The sequence below is a fragment of the Nymphaea colorata genome, unplaced genomic scaffold, assembly GCF_008831285.2.
Source record: "Nymphaea colorata isolate Beijing-Zhang1983 unplaced genomic scaffold, ASM883128v2 scaffold0462, whole genome shotgun sequence".
NCBI classification, from domain to species: Eukaryota; Viridiplantae; Streptophyta; class Magnoliopsida; order Nymphaeales; family Nymphaeaceae; genus Nymphaea; species Nymphaea colorata.
The window spans coordinates 32,783-56,732 of NW_022204968.1; the positions used below are offsets into that span (position 1 = coordinate 32,783).

The 23,950-nt window shown below is 46.0% G+C and overlaps 1 protein-coding gene and 1 pseudogene across 1 annotated transcript; one reads left to right on the forward strand and one right to left on the reverse strand.

Moving 5' to 3' along the window:
• Positions 1-19,890: 19,890 nt before the first annotated feature.
• LOC116245025 (uncharacterized) lies at positions 19,891-20,202 on the reverse strand. The gene has a single exon (XM_031616772.1). It carries the CDS (start codon positions 20,200-20,202, stop codon positions 19,891-19,893), a length of 312 nt encoding a protein of 103 aa, XP_031472632.1.
• Positions 20,203-22,281: 2,079 nt separating this feature from the next.
• Positions 22,282-23,682, forward strand: LOC116245026 (uncharacterized; annotated as a pseudogene).
• The last annotated feature ends 268 nt before the right edge of the window (positions 23,683-23,950 follow it).

A 23,950-nucleotide genomic window follows, 5' to 3' on the forward strand; every position in this document is an offset into this window, starting at 1 on the left:
AGATTCGGCAGAGGATTCAAAACAAACAGACCAACAATCGATAAAACAAGCTCAGGGGTATTAGACGCTCCAGGGATAAAATAGCGCAAAGACACCGAGATAGACCCCATCAGCATTGTTGAAGATCTCTCCAAACGCAGGCCACTATAATCCGCTGAGAATAAGGCAAACCAGTTCCAGGAGAGAGTCAAAGAGCTTGATTCCGTCAGCGAAAGGATCAAAGTCTTGCTATCGAACAAACGCACCCCCACAGTCAACGTTTAGAACACTCCTCGCCCATCGCAAACGGTCATATAACCGCCACCCAAGAGCGAAAAACTAACGTCGCTCTTCCAGAAGGAAATCCAGTTTTCGGAAAGCAAGGTAGGAGAGGGCTTCTTCACAGATATCAAGAGCAGAGATATTGCCACTTTCAAGGAAAAACTGAATGCTCCCTCTCTCGAATCATACAAGCCGGCTCCCGTTCCCTCCCAGCCGTAGACCAGCCAAATTTATCAATAAAGTGTGGAAAGCAAGCCACCGATGCAGCCATAAGCATAGAAAACCTCTCCTAACAATCCGCCTCCATTCGATATATAGGCATTTAAGAAGAGGTTATGAAGTAAATGTCAAAAGATACCCTTACAGAACGGTTCATCTAGGCTCCTCCTCAAGCTGCTCCTGCCTCCCATCCTGCAACTGATCGATACGAGTCAATATCCACCAAGAGAGAAACAAGCAGCTATAAGAGCTCCTCCCAACCTTCAGCCACTCCATAGACGAAGAACTGGTCTCCATCCTTTCCAAACAGATCTAGCTGTAGGCCAAGCTGAGAGCCAGCAAGGAGAAGTTCGACGCTTTTAGGGCATAGAATAAAATGAGTCTTCTTCGGGAGGAATTAACCAAAGCGCAGGGTATCGATATCTGAGAAGGAGCTTTAGGAGTGGATCAAGATCGAAGAGTAGTAATTCGATCCATTCGTTTCTTTGGTCTTCACCAAGGACTTCAACTTCGACGAGCTGATTTCCACTTGACGCAGGCGAAGAGCCACTGGTAGCAAAGGGTGAAGAGGTGCGTGTAGCTGGAGGAGCTCAAGAAGGAGTAATTTAAGATCAAGGAGGTGGAGGGCTTCAAGAAGGGATTCATCTTCCTGAGGGCTTCGTCTGTTTCATCAACCTCAAGAACGACTGCTTCCTCAAGAATCGCGACCTCTTCAGTCTCTTCAAGCACTTCATGATGCTGTAATCCACCCAAATGGGCGCCGAGCATAAGATAAGGAACGAGACCTTCATGGGATACGTTTCCAAGTGATGATTTTAATAATTATGTCCAAGCGATCATGCATAAAGGTATTGAGTGATAATGGTGATGAAAATCAGCGTCTGACTAGCTACTAGGAGGACCTGATGATGGCGGTCTTGATCACCGATTCCTGGTCGGTCAGCAACCCCCTCAGCTTGTTGAGGCAGGAGGCCTTCCTGCGCTCGAAGGTCTCGTCCATGACTGGCTTGAACTTCTTCATGAGGATGGAGACGAGCTGCTTGGTGTCCACTCTGGTGGGCTTGGTGATGTAGACCTCCTTGGTCTTGATGACTTCGTGGATGATGGGCTCAGGCGGGTTGTTATCCTCGCTGCGTTCGGATCTGTCGTTCTTGGAGAGCTAGTTTTCGAGGAACTACACCTTCCTGGTGAGGGTGACGTTCTTCTCCATCTCCTCCTGGTACTTGTGGTACAGTTTCTCGTACTGTTCCAGCATTTGGTCGTCGGCTCGTTGATGTCTGCTTCCCTCTCCTCGGGGACTTCCTCGTCGACGTGGTCCTGCTGGTAGTGCTCCTGCTGGTAGTACTTGGTCTCGCTGTTGAGGATGGGATTTCGTTGTAGATGTGGTGCGGGATGTAGGTCTTGCGGATGCTCTGGTAGAGCGGTTGGACTGTGGGGAGAGGGGGGTGGGTGCTCTGGATCGGCAGCTGGGACGGCTGCGGACCGCTGGAGCTGTGGTGGCCGCTGGAGACGAGGAAGCGGGAGGGCGGCGGAGGCACGAATTTCAAATTGGTGACTGGCTGCTGGAAGGTGTAGGGGTACTACGGACGGCCGTTCCTCACTCCCAGTGAGTTGAAGTACTGCGTATTGTTGAGTTCGTCAGCAGTGAGGGGCGGTTTGTTGACGATGGTATTGGCGGAGACGTTCAATCCGCCCTGCACGTGGACGGTGGTTTCCTTTCTGGTTTCTGTGACGATGGGCGTGACGTTGGTTTGTCCCTGGTGGAGGTTGCTTTCTATCATTTCCCTGCTGGTGAGGACGCCCCTTTTGACGTACTGTCCGTTTTGGGTCATAATTCAAAGATTATATAAGCATCATTCTGCGGTGAGGGGCGGAGTATCAGGCCATGGTGCGTTTGATGATGTTTTATCGGATATTGCTGAGGAAGTCGTCGTCGGAGGGCGATTGGCTGATCCTGTTGGTGGGGGTGAAGTTGGTGAGGCGTTCCCTGCGTTTGAGGAAGCGTCTGTGCTCGACCAGCTATACGAAGAGGACCAGCAGCAGGGCGAGGAAGAAGACTGCCGCCTGCATGATGATGCCGATCTTGTCGGTTACGTCGAAACTCTCCCCCATTTATATTTATTACCTACGATTGCGTCATTATTAGAGGAAATTGTCCAAAGAAAAATAGTAAAAATAGTCAGCAAACCTACCCCCAATGCTCTCTTTCTCCCCATCCCAAAATCACCTATATTTTCTTTTAAACTCCTCCATTCTTTCTCTTTCCAATTTTCCTCGTGATCCTGGAGAGTGATGGTCATTTTTTCTGTATATTTCGATATGCTATTGAGGATATTGGCGCGACAACTTTAACATATCAATATAATTTTAATATTTCCATGAAGATCAAGGAGAAAAAGGCCAAGGATTAGTTTTAGATCTCCAATAAAAATCGCATCAAGGAAATCAAACGATAACTCAAGTCCAACCTCAGAAGCGTAACGCACACACATATCCAGAATAGAACTCACTCAAAAATCTACTCGAATCACCATAAAATTCAGATGACGAATAATACCAATAAAAACTGTAAGCTAATCACTATCCAGCGTCAACCGAGGCTCCGAGTGGTGGAGCAAGGTGAACCACCGCTTCTTTCGAGTGCTCCCCGAATAATAACTGGAAATGCTGAGAGAAAGAACCACCTCTGAGGAGTTGTTGAGTCTGAAGTACCCAGCTAAATAGCTCGGCCGGTATTTCGAGGAATAGATAACCTCGTTGAATCCCTTCCTGGGCAGTCCGTCCTTCCTGAAGGTGCTTTTCCGCAGGGAAGTGAAGTTGGACCGTTGGGAGCACTACTAGTTGGTGACTTTTTCCTTCAAGGAGTACGATACCTGCGGAGAAGGCGGGACGGATGGCCGACCGCAACATCCACCTCTCCTCCTTTAGGTACCCCACGCAGGAGAAGGCCGACTGGAGCGGCATGGAACTCTAGCGGTTGGAGCTGGACATCATCGACGTGGAGGACAACCAGCAGGAGATCAAGAAGCTGCTGACCTTCGACGTGCTCACCGCCAACACCAAGGAGGAAGTCGACCAGGAAATCGACCTATGGGAACACGAGCTGGCGAGGATCAACGCAGGCAACCTGCTCAACTGGAGGGAAATGATGGATCGCATGGACAAGGAGCCGAAAGTGGCCAGCAACGAGGGGGAAATCGAGACCATCAAGAAGGAACTGCGGATGAACGAAGTCATGCTCTACTTCAAACGGGACACTCGGACAAGACCGAAGCCATGCTGGAGGAGGCACTGGAAGTGGCGATGATCAAGGAAATGAGTCTCTAGGAGAAGATGCGGAAGAAGCGAAGCACTCGCATGGAAAAACTGAAATGCCTGTTTGAGACAGACTGCAAGATCTGTTTCTGCACGGAAAGCGACGACAAGAACCAAGTCCTCTACTGCGACTCCTGCAATACCAGCTTCCACCAGGCCTGCTACGGGGTGGAGACCATCAAGGACGAGAAGTTCTTCTGCGAGGTCTGCAGGTTCATCAAGAAGCATACAGTCAACGATAAAGATGGCAACGCCAAGACTGTCAAAAAACCGGTCTGCCAGGTGTGCTCGAAATTGAATTTCCCCATGAGGCAGCTAAACGGCCACTTCTACCATATCACATGCCTGGTGCTGTTCGACTTGGGTATACCGAATTCTATTTAGTGGAGATAAAAAACTACCGGATCTAATTCAAGCCTGGCCTGACCTACGAGGCCATTCTGCAGCGAGTGGTATAGAATGAGATGGTTTCATCCTACTGTGCCTTCTGCCAGAAGGAGGCGGGGATGAAGTTCAGATGCGCGGTGCAGGGGTGCAGGCAGTTTTTCCACCCCATCTGCGCCTACCTCCACGGCGTCCATTTCGAACTGGTCCGGTCCTACCGCGCCCTCAACGTCACCCTCACCTGCTCCCACCACCACCCCCACAGGGACACCCTCAACCAGATCTACCTGAGACGCTTCTTCTGCGACTACAAGGGAACTTCCAACCGCAACGATCTGGAGTTCGAGCAGGAGTACCGCAAGGAGATGCAGGAGAAGGCCAATACCCTGGCGATTAAGCTGAAGGAGGCAGCCAGGGGGGTGAAGCGCAGTGGGAAGATCTGCAAGAGCTTCAAGTGCAGCCAAGTAAAGCACTCCAGGAGCGCCAACAAGGACAAGTCCGAACTCCCTCTCAGCGTCTCCAAAAAGGATAGCTCGGAGATCTTCTCGAATCCCCTCCCTCCCAACAGCGAATCCGACATCACTGAGTCCCGCAGGCTGCTCCGCTTGATTTCCGACCGCAATTAGTGATTTTAATGTCTATAACTAATCCCAATGCGGTTCCGCCTGATCTTGCCGAAAGTTAAGCTGCAATAAAATTTGTTTAATGGGAGTATTTGCAGATTTTTTGAGAAGGGGAAAGGACTAGGGGCAAAAACGTGCTTTTTTTAGGTTTATGGCGCTAAAATGGTAAAAAATAATAAATAATATGGGCATGAAGAGGTGGGCGCATATGATTTGCCATAAAGAATAAGTCCCAAGCAAAAGAATCCGTATTTATGCAAATGAGTCAGAAATGATTCGGAGGCGAATGCTACCGAAATCGTTCATTTTTCATGACTATCAAAAAGGGACATGAAAAAAGGGCAAAGTTCCCAGATGATTGTCAAACTTGGCAAATGAGCAGATTTCCGCTTCACTTTCATACTGTTATATTTCTGAGAAGGAGGGGGGAAGATATTATAATTTTATTGAAAGCATTCCAGCATGCAGCTAAACTAAGATCTAATCAAAGCCCACCTGCAAACCAACGCCCTCCGCATCGTCAGCATCGATAAAGTCAACGTCTCGGTAAAAATGGTGACAAATATGAAGTTGTGGCAGGAACTGAAGGCAAATTTTTCTTCCTTAAAACCGGCCATCCAAGTGGGACGATAGATCATAGTCTAGGCCTAAAGGAACTGCCAGTGATTTGCTTACTTTGTTATTTTGGTGGAAGAATGCAGGTTAATGATGAATGTGATTTTATTTTTTTTGGAATGTTGGTGCGTAATATATGCTGCGTGAGGGGTTTTCCCATACAAAGATAGAATTACTCGAAAATATGATATTAAAAACAAGTCAAATCACTTATACTATTGGATATAGTGGCCCAGCATTCCAAAAAGAGCTTTTTTGGACCTCTTATGAAAAAGAAATTAAGTTTCACATGGGAGAAAATATTCAAATAATTTTTGATTCGGAGACCAATTGAAATTAATATCAAGGATTGCTCATGGGTAGATTGGCCGGTAGCCATGAAACTTAAATTTGGCGTTTTGTTTTTGCATATTTATAATATAATCAACGGATAATCATGACCAGCATATGGCATAATAAATAAAACTGCATTCAAGCATCAAACTCTCATAGGCCTGCCTCACTGATGGATAAAAATAGAGGAGAAACAGAAAATAGGAGGAATGATATGCTTGAGTAAGGGATTGGATCATTGGATATTTGTGATGTGGTGAGGAGACAATTAACCAATCAGCAGAACAAGAATAAGGCCCTGTATAATCAGATCGTGGGCAAGAATCATCTGTTCGATTATCGGTTGTTAAGCAAGAGGGGATAGGCTACCCACTTGCATATGTTGGTTAGATAGCATGAGGCACTGCTGCAGGAGGAAGCTTTTCTTCTCAAATAACTAGCCAAAATAGAATGTGATGAACGGTTGATGCATCCTCACAACGATCCGTTCTCCTTCTTGGTGGATGTCTGGGAAAGGGATGATGAGGAACCCCAAGATATAGAAGATAGGATTGATCGAATGAATAAGAATGTTAGCTTCTTAAAGACAAACGTGAAGGGAGTCACCAAGAAACTCTCTAACGACCATCTACTCTTCTCCAAAAATATTATCTTGAACAGTTAATAATATCGATAATTAAGTCTAAAATATACGCATTCTATAGCATAAGTACAAAGGATGTCTGAAGAGAATAAGTAAAATACTATCCTTTATTAATAAAAGATTGGCAATCTAACCAAACACAACTAAAAACTATTCAAATAAAATAAGGAATTGCTGTAAAGGCTGCACTTCTACGAGGATAAATCAAAGGAACTCCTCTCGAAGATTGCGGAACTCACGCAAAGTATCAACGAACAGCAAAGGAAAGTTATGAAGCCACTCATGGCTTTGCCAAAAGATACTAGTCTGAAGAAAGATAGGCATCCAATAGGCCTATCTTTGAAATTAATATCAAAATTAACAGTTCATCAACACAACAGAAGAGCAGTGTACTCAGGAATGCACATCCTATCACGATTGGCAAGTCCTTGCAAGAAATAATAGACTTCATAGAAGATAAGAGCAAAATATAGTCCTAATAATGCTTTCGATGGCTCACTCATCAGTCATATCGGAAATCTCCTTTGAAAGTATCTCAAACCCAGCAGAAGATAAGTAAAACAGCCTTTCTGATGTTTTGAATGATCTAAATGCTCAATAAGAACGTCTTCTCCCTTGCACTTCCACAAAGAAGCACAAAAACGCCAAAAATAGAGAGCTCTTATTCAGCAACTGCAAGTAAAGAGCCAACCTGTTCAACAATAATATTTCTAAAGTAAGCAACCAGTCAGATCTAAAGGAATAGGCATCGCTGAGGTTCATTCGTAGGAAATGATAATCATCTTATTATGAGTTTATTAATCAATAAGTATAGATTAAAAAAAGTATGCATTTGTTATCAATCCATCAGATTCTACAATCTGGAGTAAGTTTATCGACGCCGAACCATGTGGTCATTAGTTCTCTGCTCGTTTAATCGCACTTGGTGATTGTTGAGGCCTGTGTTGGAGTTGTAATAGTAGGTAAGTTCGGGAAGATATCCCACTCTCTCGTGAGCTTGCTAGAGGATGGGAATGCAAATTGCTACGTCGTTTGCAGCTCTCAGATACTCTCCGTTGGCGTCCTTCAGTCCTCTTCCTTTATGTTCACGAAGAGCTTGGTATAGAAGGCTCTTAAGTGACTGGTTATAAAGGGATATTTGCGATAAGTGTTTTACTTTATAGTGGAGGGAGGGAAAGGCCGCGAGAAGCCAACTCCAGCAGTGGTCGTGAAGAAGTTGGAATATACAAACCACAGTTCTTTTCGGTGAAGACTGCATTGAAAAGCTTTAAGACTTGCTTTCCTAACAGCTCATCATCTCCATCCACAATCATGAATATTTCTTCAGGCTTGCAAAACTCTTTAGCAGCTCTGCGCAGATTAGGCATGGCTCTAACCTGCAAGCTATTGGTGATGAGCTGATACCTATCTGAGCCTACTTTCTTATGCGATTCTAGGTATTCTTTGATCAATGTTCCAGTCTTATCAGTTGAAGCATCGTCAATGATGACAATGTGATAGTTAGTATAGTCCTGCATCACAATCGACTTGATGTTGTTGAGGTACCTGCTATTCTCTGCATTGTTGTAGGTGGGAACAACGATGCAGAATGGTTTTTCTTCATATTTGCTAATTGAATATCTCTATTAGTAGAAAATCTTTTCCTCTAGAGCCACACTGTCAAATTATTAGATTTCTGCATCGACGAGAGATCTCATCTTGCCGGCTAGGGAGAGTTGGGTGTTTGAAATGCTGGCAAAGGAGCCCTCAAAGTCATAGTCATTTGCGGGTGGGACGTCGTTGAAAGGCTAAATGGTTGGATGGATATCTTTGTAGTCATCTTTTCTGTTGGATTGGCCGAACGATTGGAAGGAAGCGTCTGAGTTGAAGTTTGGTCTTGGAGTCACCACGTTATATTGTTCTGCATATTCGTAGCTTTGAAGACGAAAGTAAGGCTGGGAATTTTGAGGCTGAATGGTGGTCTCTGCTGTTTGAGAATTTTAGTTGAGTATGGGAATGATTGATGGATTTTCAATGGCTTCCACAGTCTCTCCGACGGGGATATAAGGGCGGCTGCATTTTGAGGAACCATGTAGCTAATTTATTGACCATCTCTCTTATGCAGTTCTTCCTTCCTATTTTTTCTACTTGATATTTAATTCTGATGTTGAGCCTAATTAGCTTTAAGGTTTATTCTCGATTATTCATTATTTTAGTCATTACCTGTGAGTTTATTGGCAGTGTTCTTTTCCTGGAGATGGGTAGCTTGGTTGCTGTTGGCTTGTGGAGTTTCATCAACAAAGGTATAGGAATGCCTGAGTTTTTATATGTTTTGGGAGAATCTCTATCTTTTTTGGGAGGAACCCACCATCTGTGATACCAACTGCGTTGCGAATAGGCCGATGAGGGTGATAAGGATGACAAAGTATGCCCATTTGGAGCAATTTCTCATCCATTGCCTCATTCTATTCCCTCCTACACTTATATCCTTTTCACGCTTAATCTCTTACTCCAAGCAACAATCATTGATTCTCCTTTCCTCCTGGGTTCTTTCAGCTTGGAGGTTATTTTTTTCTTCATTTTCAGCATCCTCAGCAAATATTTTCTTCATTTTATGGGAATCCATGGCCGGCTGCTTTCTTTCCTTCGATTCTGTGTTTAAAATTGATTATAGCTAATTAAAATCGCTTGTTTTAAACATTATCTGAAAATAGCTTACGAGAGCACGAACCTACGGAGGTATTCAAAACTCTGGGAACGTTAGGAACCTGGTGGTCGGGTATAAAATTCAAAGAATGTATCAAAAAATGGTGGAAATTTGAATTTCTGTAGTTTATTGACTAACAGGATTTGCCTAATACTAAGCGCATCATCTCAATTCATAAAAAAGTCATCAGATATCACTCGTTGGCGAATAGGTCCCTCACCTCTTGGTATCTGGGATAAGTCCTCACTTTTTTATCGTTGGTCCTCTGTTCCCTCAGTCTCAACGCATGGTTGTTCAGGCCGTATTGGAGTTATAGAAATAGGTAAGCTACGGCACGTAGGCTACTTTCTAATGAGCTTGCTCAAGGATAGGAATGCAAATAGCGACATCGTTTGCAGCCTTGAAGTACTCGCCCTTTCGTCCATAAGGTCCTCCTCCTTGATGTTGAGGAAAAGCTGAGTGTAGAAGGCGCGAAGATGGCTGGTGACGAAGGGGTACCTTCTGTATGCGTTTTCGTTGATGACTCGCTGCGTGAATGATCGGGAGTAGCCGGCTCTTCCTGTTATGCTGACAAAGTTTGTGTACATGAAGTATAGACCCCGCTACTGGAAGTTAGCATTGAAAAGCTTGAGGACTTGCCTGCCGATGAGCTCATCATCACCATCGACGATCATGAAGATGTCATTGGGCTTGCAGTAGTTCTTAGCAGCAAACCTAAGGTTGTGCATGGCTCTCATTTGCTCGGCATTCCTGATGACTTCGTACCGTTATTCGGGGAGGACGTCTTGGGTTCTGAGGAAGCTGAGGATGAGTGATCCTGTCTCATCGGTGGAGGCATCGTCGATGACTACTATGTGGTAGTTGGTGTAATTCTGCATGACGATGGATCGAATGTTGTTGAGGTAGCGATCGTTCTTGGCGTTGTTGTAGGTGGAATGACGATGCAGAAGGGCAGCTCAGAGTATGTGCCTATCTTGTACTTTTACTCGTAGTAGGCCACCTATTCATTTGAGATATCGTTTGATTAGTTGAATGGCAAATGGACTAGAGTTTTGCGAAGACGGGCCTTGTTGAGTTGAATTTGAGTTATGCCGCTGCCCGCCACGCTGGAATAGATGGGCCTGCGACTGTTGGGTTTATTCATCGGTCTTGGAGTAGCCTTGGCTGCTCTTTGGGTGCTACTTTTACCAGTTTATCTATGTTAAGTCTGCTATTTCACAGTTTTGGATGTTTGTATATCTTTTGCTGTTGTGCTTTTGCTGGCCTGTGCAGTTTATTTGGGTAAAAATTCTTACTTTTGTTCATCTTTGGACGGGAACAACTCGGGGTATTACCTTTGAAGAAATTATTCCTTGGTTTCTTCCTTTTCGTTCCTGTAATTTTTAAATCTAAGGCCGCCAGGTATGACTTTTTATTTTTATGTGCTTTAACTTTATCTTTTAAGTTCCTCTAAATTCTTTAGAAATTTATCGGTATTTTTGAATTTTACCTTCTGCTCCACGAAGATTTCCCTGCAGATATATACAACCAATGCCAGAAGAATGACCAAATATATGGTCCTGTGGCAATTGTCGCCTTGCTATAGGCGTTTTTCTTTTTTATCCATAAAACGTTGATCATTTCTTTCAGATCCTGAGGTTTTGATGGTTTCGTCATGATGCAATTTTTCCTATTCTTCCTGGGTAGCGTTCTGGATCATCGTCGAGGAATATTAACTTTGGGTGTTTGGGTGCGCTTCCATGCAGCTGAAATTAATAACCAATATTTCTATAACTATTTAAACGTGTCAGGATAAAAACAAAGATGCCGTTTCACACGGGGCAATCCAAAAGGAAATTACATAAAAATGAATGAAGGGGTGATATTGGATTTATATTGGGAATGGTAAGATTTAAGGAAAAATGTAAATGATTTTGTAGTCTTTCTTAGAGGATTGGTTCATGAGTTTTGGTGACTGTTGACGATGAGAATCCTCCTTCCGAGCTCACTGTGCTTCATCTTCATCAATCTTTCCTTCATCTACTGCAAGGAAAGCCGGTCAAGGTCGCAAAGGTTCACCACATTCTTCTTAGAACTGCGTGCCTTGCGCTACTCCCACTTTATCTTCGGCAGAATAGCATTAGCGTCTTATATTTCGGGTGTTTTTCTGCATTACTCGGTACGCATGCGTTGCTTTTGGTCGTTACGGGTGACAGCTGTGCTCCATTGCCCTTGGTGTCCTTCTTTTCCTTTACAGGTAAGAATTGTTGTCCCTCTTTCTAACCAATCGCTAAAATAAGGAGCCTTAGAGCTACTAAGCTTCTTTGGTGAGCATCATTACTAACTTTTGCTAAAATTGCCTTCTTATTGGCGAATTCTAATCCTCATTTTCACTGTCGGAATCATAACCTTCGTCCTTTCTGTGGTTTCTCACTTATTCGCCCATTTTGATCAAAATTTCCTTCAGCGGCATGATTATCTTCTACTTTTGATCAGTTTAACTCAACATATTGCCAAAGTCGATGACGCTAGAGAGGATATCTTCACCCATTTTCAGGATATCTCTTTAGTTGATTCTTTTTCCTCTATATAGCCGAATGAGCTTTATATTGTATAGCTATAGGGAAAACCAACTTGTTGAAGAAGATGTAGCGGGAGCATCCTTTCTTATATGGTTATAGATTGTAGCTACATTGACTTAGCTAAAAGTTTGGATTCCGCTTGCTGATGAGATAGGGTAAGACTTTGGACAAATCATAGAGTTATGAGCTTTTGTGATGAGGGGCCATAGGAAAAAACATTTTATTAGGAAGAATGGCCATGAAAATCTATGAAAATTTTGATTTTTTTAGCATGCTATTTTTTCTTTCTCTTGAAATACGATGTGATTCCCTTCAACTAAGGGAAAAGATGATACCTGTTGGTTTCTTCATCGATATACCAGTGGCGGTTGAAGTCAAACCCCTGCAAGCCTGTCCTATTGTTTCCCAAAATACTCCATCGATGTTGACCATGGGTATAAGGATCCAGGTGAAATTGTTTAGCGACTCTAGGAGTCTGTTTACGAATCCCTCCATGAGCCATGAGCCTACGCTTTATCCGGGATGTTGGCGAGCCATAGCCACCACGATCACATTGCTATTTGCATTCTCATTCACCAAAAAGGCCTCTATCTTGTTTCCCAAGACAGTCCTCGAGATCTATGCGCGATGGAAGGGGACAGATTTGTATATCTTGGAGTATCTACTGTAGGGATAGGCGGTTGACTGCTAAACTACACTTCATCATTGGCAATATCAAAGGAATATTCGAAGGAAAGTTAAAAAGTTGCGGCTAGCTTTCTTCCTAAGCCTGTCCGTAGGTAACTTCCCTATATCTGCTCGTAAAACCTATGCTGTTTGGCCGCAGACCGATGGTAGGGTTTTAAGCCATCGGTATAACTCATTTTCTTTTTGAGTAAATTCTTGATGGTGATGGTGACGTTGGCGATCCTTTTATTTCTAACCTTGAAGTAAAACCACTGGAAGTGAGTCATGGTATTGGTGTCAGGTTTGAGATAGAGTTCATAGCTGTTATTGCGGTAGATCACATACTGCAGGTTTGCACTCTCGAAGGCGGAATCGAATGCCAGGGTGTTGTTGATGAGGATGCCGTTGGGACGGTAGATGGGAGCGGGGTGGGTTGCTGCGAATTGCTTGAGCAGATACTATTGCAGATCGTTATTTATGTAGGCATCGGGAGCGATGGTGGGCTTGGCCACTGGTTTGAGCTTGAGCGGATTGTGGTAGGCCCTGTGGTGGGACTCCTTGAAGCTCAGACAGGGCGAATAACTGTATTCCATGTACTCGGTAGGAGATTACTATGCGAAGCCTTCCTCCTCGTTCATTTGCAGCATTATAATCACCTCATGCCGTGCGTTTGCAGTTATTCCTTATAAAAACAGTCACGGATCGAACGGAAGACCTTTTGTGAGGGGAAATGGGAAAAAGAGTATCAAAGATCAAGGTGGTTGGAGTATGCCCTTTCGCCTTTGTGTTCAGGTAGAATTTCATGAAATCTTTGTTGAGAGCAACCTCGCGAATGAACTGCATAAGACCACGCTTCTTCGCGCATTCCTCGTTCATCAGTCGCCTCGCTTTCCCCCTTAGAACTCGATGAGTGACAACTGGCTCGCCCATTTGGACAGTAGAGACTTTACGCTCAAGAGAAGCTGTATCGATGGTATGCTTTCCTCTCTCGGTAACTGTACGCTTTTGCCTGTGAGTGGTGACTTTGACTTCAGAACCATTCCACCGTTCAGAGCTCCATATCTTGATTTAGAAGAAGGCTGCGTGACAGGAGCAGCTTATGTGAAGTCAAGGCTTTGGTGGGACATCTTGAGGACTCCTTTTGACTTTTTGGTGGAGTTGTGCAGTGGCTAGGTGACTCTGGGCAAGCGCAGGAAGGTGCGTTTGTGGAGGTGAGCATTATTGGGAGCGATGAACTGTTTCCTTCGTCGATATCGTCCTGGTCGAGATAGCTGAGGCCGCGCACCCAGGACCAAGCTCAATAAAAGTTTTATTATCGTTTTGATTCATTCATTATAATCCCATCTTTGTCCGATCCCCGCAGACAACTTTCCCTTTATATCTCCAGCATTGCCCCATATTTCAAAATTACACTTCATGGCCAATTTGAATGAATGATAGTCACATGATGATTGATTTATCAATTTTCGTCCTCGCTGGAGCGAGGGTATTTGCCAGTATGTAAGTTTTCTCCACTTTTGAGTTCCTTTTCTCCGTGGGCGTAGGAGCACTGATCGCGATATTTGCAATATCCTTTTTCCATGTAATTCTTGCACAGTTTGGTTTTATACTTGGTCTTTATCTGATCCTCGGAGTGTCTGAATTCGCAGGTGTCTCCCTTCCTGCACTAGTTCTTGAGGAAGTAGCGGCAGACCCCTCGCGTTCCAGTTTGAAGAATTCCTCCATTTCGGACTATTGGCAGATGTTGATGGTGAAGGAGGGCTTGGCGGAGGAGGTGAGGATGGAGTTGAGGGCGATTTCGACCTCTTTGGATAGAGTGCTCTTCATGGTGACGATTAATTATTATCACAATGCATCTATTGCTTTATTCATAGAAATGAATGCCATTTTGGCAAGCAAGCGCAGCAAGGAAGGATGGAATAAGTAATAATAGTATTATGATTGATAGGGATGGGATAAACACACAGATTCAAAATATCATGCAGATTTTTTATCGAAGAGCCGATGATTGAAGGCAGCTCTAATGTCCATTCTTTGCTCCACGTTGAAACAGAGGCAATCCCTGATGAAATCCTTGCTCTCCTGGCTGATGAATCCCTTCTGGGTATTGGGGAAGTTGACCACGCTGGCCTTGAGCATGATCCCTTCGTTGAGGATGCGCATCTGGCTCATCTGGTTGCCGAAGGGTTTTCTCCGAAGATCATCTCATAGTAGATGACGCCGACCGACCAGATGTCCACCTTGGTGGAGATGAGCGGTTTTTGGTCGTTGATGAAGCACTCGGGCGGCAGGTACCAGTAGGTCCCCACGCCCTGGGAGGTCAGCTCGATGAACTCCTCCTTGGTGATCTTGCACAGGCCGAAGTCGGTGATCTTGACCTTCCCCTTGTGGAAAGGATGTTCTGCGGTTTTAGGTCGTAGTGGATGACCTTGTCCGGCAGCTCGTGCAGGTAGCGGATGGCGCTCATCACCTGCCGGATGATCAGCTTGGCCTCCTTCTCGGGGATCTTCTTGTGCTTCTTCAGGTAGTAGGAGAGATCGGGCCCTCGCAAAACTATAGGACCGTGCAGAAGGAGGTGGCATCGATTTCCACCGTGTCGTAAGCTGGACATATTGGGGTGGCAGAGCAATTTGTGGACGCTGTTTTCCCTAAGGGCGTGCTTTACGTAGTTTTCCTTGGCGTTGGTGTTCCATTTGGCATTGAATTCGTGCACTTTCACAGCTACGTCTCTGAGCTATTCGCAGTCGAAGCCTTTGTAGACTTCGCTGAAGCCGCCCTTCCCCAGCAGGCCAAGCAGCTGGTATTTCCTGATGCGAGGCCACCCTCCGTTGCCTCCTCCCTCTAGTTGACCGTATCTAGAGTGCTACTCCTCGTAAAGTAGTCTGTATTATTTTACGTGGAGGGCCTTTTCTCCTACAGTCTCTTTAGCACTTCCTGACAGTGGCTTTCCTAACGGCTCAGGAACTGCGCCTGGCTTGCCAAAGCTACTTTCCATTCTTCAGACTCCTCTCCATCCTTTCCCTTCCTTGCCTGTCTTTTGGACCGATCTAATGCCTCTTTTTCTCTCTGAATTGCCTATAGTTTTCCCTAATTTCCCTAAGTTCTATTCCATCGATCCAATGTTCCTTTCCTTTGCGGTCGGACATGTACTCGCCGAGACGGATCTTGTTATTGCTGACTCTGAGTCTGAGTTAATTGCGGCGCACGCAATGCAATCGTACTGTTGATTCCACAATTTAATTTCTAAATTTGCTCAGCAATTCCTCTTTCTCTTTCAGCTTCTCCCGCAACACCCTCACTTCCTCCTTGAGGGACTCGTCGCGTTGCTCTTGCTGTCGTCGGGAGAGGCGGGAGAGCGAGTGGTGGTGGTTGGGTGGGAGTGGGGAGGGCGGAGGAGGGGGGAGAGGGGCGGTGGGGGTGGTTGCGGACTGGGAAATAGTCGGTGATCTTCCTATTGAGCTTCATTTCCTCCTCGGAGAGGCGGATGTTGGAGTGGAGGGGGCTTTCCTCCTGCGGTTCCTCCACCAGTTTATGCAGCACCGGCATTAGTTTCTTAGAGTCTGTGCTCTTGATGCTCTTCAGCGATTCCTCGTTGGGCAACGCTCCGCCCACCCTGCTGGGCCTCCTCATGCGATTCTCCAGCATGCGTATGCGTTCCAGCTCCTATGACTCCATCGCGCCAAAAAATGTATTATAAAACGGGGAGAACCCATCTACGCGCATTACTTGATGAAGGGATACAGAAATAGACGCAAGATCATCGTCCTTGGAGGAAGGGATTGTCCAAACTCCGAGGATATAGATATCATGCAAATTTGGCCGAAAAGAAAGGCGATCGATCGATGCTTTTATCGGGTGGGGTTTGGTGGGCGTTTGTGGATTGGTGGGTGATGATTTATTGGGATAATAAAATAGTAGAACCATTCCGTTAGCATGGGTACGTACCTCAGCAAAAACGAAGAGGAGATCAGCGAATCCCTGAAGGAAGAATACGACATAGAGGCACAGCCCTACCTGCTGCACAGACGCACCCAGCAGTTGTGCACTTTGCACAAGCTGACAGCCAGCTCGATGGCGGATTGCGCACGCATTCGGCAGGCCATCGACGAGTACCAGAAGAGTCGCTGCGAATCCATCTCCAAATTGAGGACCCACTACCACCTGGATAGCACAGGATACTGCTCTGACGAACAGAGCTTCTTCCTTGTTTTTTAGGGACAGAATAGCTACACGCTTAGAGAGGAATTCGCGAAACGCAGGCTATATCGATCGCCCTTTAATGAAATCGAGATACAACAAGTGGCATAGACTTTTCTTTGCGGACTTAGGGAGTACGACCACCGTTTCCAGCGCGATTACGACCGTCTTTCGCTCTAAAGCTTGGTGATCGACCAGAGGACAAAAAGATTGTATCTTCGCGATCCTGGCTGGCGGGCGAGAAGCCAGGACAAGGCGACCCCCTCACTTCTCTGCTCCTCCACTACCCTTCGCCCTAAAAACTGCGCACGGCCTACAGCAGCAAGTGCGAGGACTACAAGGAATTCCTATCCAACCTCTTCAGCGTGGCAGCCATCGCGCTCGAGCTGAAACGGCTGGAGTTTGCCGATGGGATCTACATCAAGAAGAGAGAAGTCAACTACGAGGAGATCAAGGTGAGATTGAAATAGTTTGTTAATGAGAGGCTGAAGAAGGGATTGGAGTGTCTCTTGGATCCCAATCCCAACGAACGCAAGAAGATATTCCAGATGTGGGGGATAGAGAACAGATAATAGCATTTTCTGGAGCCAATCTTGGCTCAAAAGTAAGACAGTTCCCCCATCCTCAAATCCAAAACAAGCATGAGCAAGCTCCCCACCTTTCACAGTTCCATTTGGCCTCTACTTCTAACCTCCTCCAGCAAGAGCGGCAACTGAAGCTGGTGCCATCGGAGACAGTGATAGTGCCTCCTCTCACCATACAGCAAACCGGCAGAACAACATAGCAACTTAGCGGAAGGACCAACAGAAGCTTAGAAAAGCAGCAAATGCAACCTACCTTCCTCCATCATCAATCATTCCTCCTTCTTCCCACATCAGCAAGATAACGCAAAGCAAGTCTACCATCCACATCCTGTGTACGTCCCAATGCTCTTCCAAATGGACAATATTATGGGCCTCCTGTTCCAGTTTTCCAATCACTACCACTGCTCCACGCCAACAGCAACCTCTCCCTGCCTTCATCGATCAAAAACAGCTCACAGCAAGCCTCTCCAGATGCCTTCCTTTACCTTTACCCCTCCTCCACTAACTTCAGACATCTTTAATCGCAAAAATGGAGAAACTTTCCTCAATGATTCAAAAAACCAATCAGTTCCTAGCTTCGTGAAGCCTCAAACCCTGCCAACCTATGTGCCTCCACCAACTGTTGCTAATTCTGCAGTTTCAAAGCCACAATCAAATGGTGGTCTTCAATCCTCTAGCTGACTATAAGTAAAGCATATACGAACCCATTCGACCATCAAACGAAGTCAGTCCTCAAACCTACGTCGAAAGCCCAGTCAAGTAGCGAGAAATAAGATCGATATTGGTCGATTAAAAGCACGAAGCTCACCCGCCTATCGAGAAGAGTCCCAGCATCATCGACAAGATCCTGGCTGAAAATGTGGAAAACCACCAGGAGGAGCTTCGTCCTGCTCCACCCAAGCACGATAAGCATAAATAGGCAGAAATCGCCAGCAACCTCCTCAAAGCCATCAACGAGAAGAAAACTCGCCAGCCATCATCCAGGACAACAACTAATAATCTAATCCTCCATCAAAAACGAGCTTTCCGATACTCCCGTCCGCCCCACCTCCAAAAAAATACAATTCCACCATCGTGGAGGTCAGGGACGAGGATTCCCCTTAGCCTTCCCTCCGTCCTAGGAGGCAGTATAGGAGGAATACGTGGTGGAGGAGTATTAAACCGGCAGCAGATACTAAGGATTCAAGAGCAACGGCATGCGGAATGGCCGAGGCAAGTTTTACTACCAGGACGGAGGTACTACGAGGGACACTGGCGCAACAACAAGATGGATGGCTTCGGCGTCTCTACTACTAGGGAGGCAAGCTGGCCTACTAGGGCAACTGGTCGCAGGACGAATTCAACGGCTCAGGGAAGGTCTACAACGACAATCCAGTCCTCCTCAATGACGTCTTCGACTATACCAACTTCTAGCTGCTGGAGGACTACTGGTAATACTACGAAGGCATGCTGGTGCACGACACAAAGAGGGGAGGGGACGCATCAGGCTCTCCAACGGAGAGATTTTCTAGGGTGATTTCCACAACGACCGCATCCAAGGCTTCGGGAAGTTCTACAACATGGACGGGAAGGTGATCGAGGGCATTTGGCGAGAGTCCAAGCTGATAAAGGTGATCAACGCTGGCGACAGGTGATAGTGATTCGGTTAATATGTGAGCTTAGCAATTATATCAATAAATTATGTATCATTTGGTTGCCTTTGATTAGAGTTAGTTCAATATCCTCCTAGCTTCATCCAAACTGGGCATGCTGATATACTCATAATCCCCTGTGTTCTGGTAATGACCATGATAGAGCTAGATTATGCTATTTTTGAGTAATTACTAAGGGATGGCCAAGCTTGCATGTGCATCCTCATTTCTTAGTAGGTGTGGCTTTTAAAGTAATCGTCGCTGGTGATTAAGTCCAATATTTGGGGACTGCAATTGTAGCGATAGTTGCCTGGAGCCAGCAATACAAAAGCATACGTCAGTTATAGTTTGGCTATCTATTAGATTTATTCTTATGAGAGATTTCTTGCTTGGTTGTTTGTGCTTTCATCATCAAACCAATCCGTGGCTTAGAGAGGCCTCATGGACTATTTGTGTATGGTTTCGGTGGAGGATTAAAGGGATCGTCTCATTTGGTTGGTCGGATTATGACTAAATAACTGTGATCGCCCTTGAAATAGAATTCCCTTCCTCGGTAGGGCTCCAAACTTACTGCTTCCTCTTCCGCGTCATAGGAAAAGGAGTGATCAGGATAGTACTCAGATTCCTCTGATAAGGATTAATGCTAATCATCAAGCTCCTCTCGGGATCAGCTCTTCTTTTAGGTACGCTATCGTTTTGCCATCTTTTTCGGGTCTGGTAATTGCTCCTCCGTGGGGATAAAGTTAATACGCTGATGATTGCTCCAGGTAGGTTAGGCATATAGGGTCTCCAGTGCTTAGGAATCATCTCGGCTTCGTTATCGTCATCCCTCTTTCGTCCTATTTTATAAAGTAAATTTACCAAACTAAGTGGTAATAATAAAGGGATCATGGGCATGCCGAAACGATATCCATAGCAAAAGCGTTCCTATGGCTATTGCTTTTAGTAGACTCATCATAGAAGTGCTTCAAATCATTTGAGATCATTCTATACTCAATTATGCGATTCTCTTGGGCTTTATTCATGTATTTTATTCATGGAAGCCCAGCTGCATATGAAGCCATCATGATTCACCAATCATCATGATATCATAATGATATGATCATGTTTATAATTCAAGTAAACTGTATGGATTAATAGGATTATGGTAAAAAAAGAAAAGCCTATATCACTCAGTAGAACTCGACGGTGTTTCCATCCCTGTGGAAATAGCCGATCATTGCCCAGTTGAGGTAGCCTCCGTCTCCTTCGAGGATGAACTTGGTCTTCTGTCCCCTCCTCATGAAGTAGACCTCATAGCCGTAGGAGTTCCCCCATCCGGTGTTGAATTCCACGTGCTGGTGGATGCGCTCTCCATAGGCGAAGCGGTGCTTGGTGTGCACCATTATGATGTTGTAGTTGGGGTTCTCCTTGAAGAGGCGGGCGACGGTCTCCTGGGTGAACTTTGACCTCTTCTCCTTGGGATCGAAGCCGTTGGAGATCATGTAATCAGGTCGGCGATCAGCTTGCCTACGTTCTCTGCGTTTCTTTCGTTCATCTTTAATTAATTATTTGGGACCTCGCCATAAAGTACTTATATTATTGCCGTAGCTTACAACGCATAAATTCTGACCATTTCCAATTTATGCAAAATCCTTTATTAATAATAAAAAAAAGAGCATCCAAACTCATCTTCTTCATGAAGCACAATGCATTCCTTCTTCATTGATCACTTTGATCGGTCTTATAACTCACTGTAATATAGATCAATAAATTAGAGTGTAGGCCTGGAAGAGGGGATCTTGCAGCTTCTAAAACACTGGCATTTGCTGCACCTGAGCCACTTTCTGCTTCTTCAGGTCGTAAACGTCCACCCCGTGGGGGATGTTGCCGAAGACGTAAGCCATTCCGTTCTTGTCCACGAAGACCTTGAGGTTTGTTCCAGGATTGCTCAGATGGCCGACCGGCTATAGCTACAGTTTCATGCATTTCTAGTACTTAACTCCCTGGTCGAGGTCGATGTTGAGCCTGAAAACCTTCTGGATGTCGCTGTCCGAGCTGCCGCCGAAGAGATAAATGACGTTGCTGTATACAATGGGGTCATCGATTATACGGAAAGCTAGAACTTGCTGTCCATCTCAACCCACCTGTTCTCGGAGGAATGTATATCTCCGCCTCATTAGATTTTACTCCGTTTCCCTTGTATCCGCCAATCACCACGATAAACTCCCCAAAGGCCACAGCTGTAGCGGATTGCCTCTTGTTTTCATGGCAGCGATCGGTTCCTAAGTAATTGCAACGCATACCCACTTGTACTTCTCGAAGGAGAAGCGCTAGCATTGGTTGATTATGGCGACATCATCATCTCCCAGTTCCTTCCTCCAATCGCGTATAAGTAGCTGCCTAAGACCACTGCAGAGAAAGCGTATCTGGGGGTAATCATAGGCTCCAGCATTTTGATCTAGTTGTCGAGCAGGTTGAAGCTGTAGGCTGTGTTGGTGACCTAGGAAAGGTCAGGATTGATGCCTCCCAGCACGAAGCAGTGCTACTTGTTGACCTTTATCACAGCTAAATTAAAGGGGATTACTGGTGAACTGGTAGAAGGAGTGCATGAGGGATTGCCCCTCACTTATCACCACAAAGTTATCAGTATTGACTACCTTTGCGAACGGCTAGAAGGCGTGGCCAAAATGCATACTCTGTTTTCGAAAAGGGGAAGCCCCTAATTCTTCTTGACGAATCTGAGACTGGTTTGCGGTGCAAACTGCGTGAAGGAGTTCATTCCTTCATGGTGCAATACTACAGGTATGATGGCTAGTTGCTGAGAGAACTTCGCTGTTAGACGATCGAGTAATATTCAATCCGTTCGCAGCCGCCTCCGATGAGGATGACTTCCCCGTTGACCACCGTTCCCTTGTGGAAGGAACGCAGCTCCACCGTCCCCCCGTATCCGCTCACCGTGGACTTGTCCAGGTTCAGCTAGACCACCCGGTTGGACTTGCCGAAATTGGTCTTCCCCCCGAAGATGAGCACAGAACATTCGGAATCGGCTTCTTCACTGCAAGCCCCCTAGAAGCCTTCGTGGAGGGCGTAAGGCAGCCTCCTCCAACTGCTATCCCCTGGCGAGTAGATTAATTGCTTTGGTGCGATTGTTGTTGCCAGAATATCCTCCAAAGACGTACAGATGTTCTCCATATTGGATGACGGTGGCTGCAGCTCGGGGTACTGCATGGAGGGGATGGCCTTCCACTTCTTATTGCCGAAGTCGAATCCCTCGCAGGCGGAAAGCAGGCCGTTTTCATCGGAGCCGTACTGTCTGCCGCCGATGACGAAGAGAGTTTGGTTGAGCTGGATGGCACAGTGGGCGTAACGCGCGTTTATCATATCCGGCATGACTTAGAAGGAGTTCTAGGGGTCTTGAAGAAGCTTGTTCATGTTGACTCTGAGAAACCTCCGGATATGGTTCCTTCTAGTATTGCGAGTCGATAGTTGCTTTTGAGCTGACATTGGCTTCCAGATCCTCCACTCCTCCAGTGATGAATCCCAGTCCTGGGTTCTGCAGCAGGGCGTGGCAGTACCTGGGAATGGCGATGCGCGAGGGGATGGGTATGAAGGCGGAGGGGGTGAAGCCGAGCACGAGGCCATTGGTGGCTGTGTTGCCGATGAGGTCAGCAGGAAGTCCTCGGGCGAGTGGTGTTGGTTGGAGGAGAGTGGTTGTTGCTTGCGCGGTGAGCTGGAGACCTTCTGGAGAGGATCAGAAGCCTCGTTGGATTGGCTGCATCCCATCTTCAGTTATATTATACCACTCGAAAGAATAGAACACACCCAAACAGAATATAGGCTTACAAGTATCTTCGGTTTATTGGATAAATTCCATGATTTGCAATTCGATATGCCAAAATCATCAAAAAATACGGCCTTATCCTTCTATAATCCGAAAATACAGCAATAATTCCGCTTCATCTTCCATGATCCATCTGGTTTCCCCCTCTTCCCTCCTCTTTTCTGGTCTTATTGCGGTCGCAAAAAGATAACTTCCTTCCTTGTGAGGGTTATAATAAATAGATGGGAAACAACGGCTGCAGTAAGTCCAAATCGTAGGCTCCCGTCGCTCGTACTCTCCATTCGATTAAGTCTCAAAGCAGCAATTCGGGTTCAGTCGCGTGATCGGCAAGGGCGGTTTCGGTCGCGTGTGGAAGGTCTCCGACAAGAAGACACGAAAAATCTACGCGTGAAGGTGATCGACAAGGCGAGAGTCATATCCAAGAAATCCGTCCAGTCCATCATGAACGAAAAGGAAATCCTCTCACGCCTCTCAGAAGACGAAAGCGAGTTTATCGTCAACATGAAAGGCGCCTTCCAGGACAGGGACAATTGCTACCTACTCATGGATTACCTCGAAGGAGGAGACCTCAGATACTATCTCAATCGCAGCTACGCCTTCAATGAGGACCAGATACGTACGGAATCGACCATTTAGGCTTCCTCATCCGGTGTTTGGTGGAGGGACTCAATTACTTGCACCAGCGCAACATCATCCACCGCGATATCAAGCCCGAAAATATCATCCTGGACAAGGAAGGATACGCGAGGATCACCGACCTGGGCATAGCGAGGTACTGGAAGACGGAAAATGCGCATTAAACTAGTGGAACGCCCGGTTACATGGCACCAGAAGTATTGCTTAGGCAAAACCACTCATTTTGCGCAGATCTGTACGCGGTGGGTGTGATAGCCTACGAATTATTGGTGGGCAAGCGTCCATACCCCGGGAGAGACCGCAAGACCATCAGATAGGAGATGCTGGCGAAGGAGGCAAAGGTGCCCAGCATATACCTCACCCGTTTCTCCAAAGAAGCAGTCGATTTCGTCAACAGAGTAGCGAGTCTATTATTAAGCTCCTCCAAAGGACGGCCAAGAAGCGACTGGGATACAACGGCATGTCAGAAGTGCTCATGCATCCCTGGCTATACCTCAAGTATTAACAAAGAATCTAATTCCTGGAAAGGAGAATCCCCAGTCCCATCGTCCCGCTGGAGGTCGTCTTCAGCGCCACCCTCCAATAGGAAACCGAGCCTGACGCAGTTTGGCGAGAGAACATGTTCCTGCTGAAGCGTCCAGACATCCAGAGTACGTTCCTTCCGATTAAGAAATGTTCTAGGGGTACGATTTCGTGCCGAGCATGGACTTGCCGGAGCGGGTGAAGGCCTGCAGCGGTATGGTGGACTCGATTTCACGCAGTCGACGATAATG

Coding starts and splice junctions, on each gene's coding strand:
- LOC116245025 (XM_031616772.1), bottom strand. CDS start 20,202: ATGATCTCCAACGGCTTCGATCCCAAGGAGAAGAGGTCAAAGTTCACC.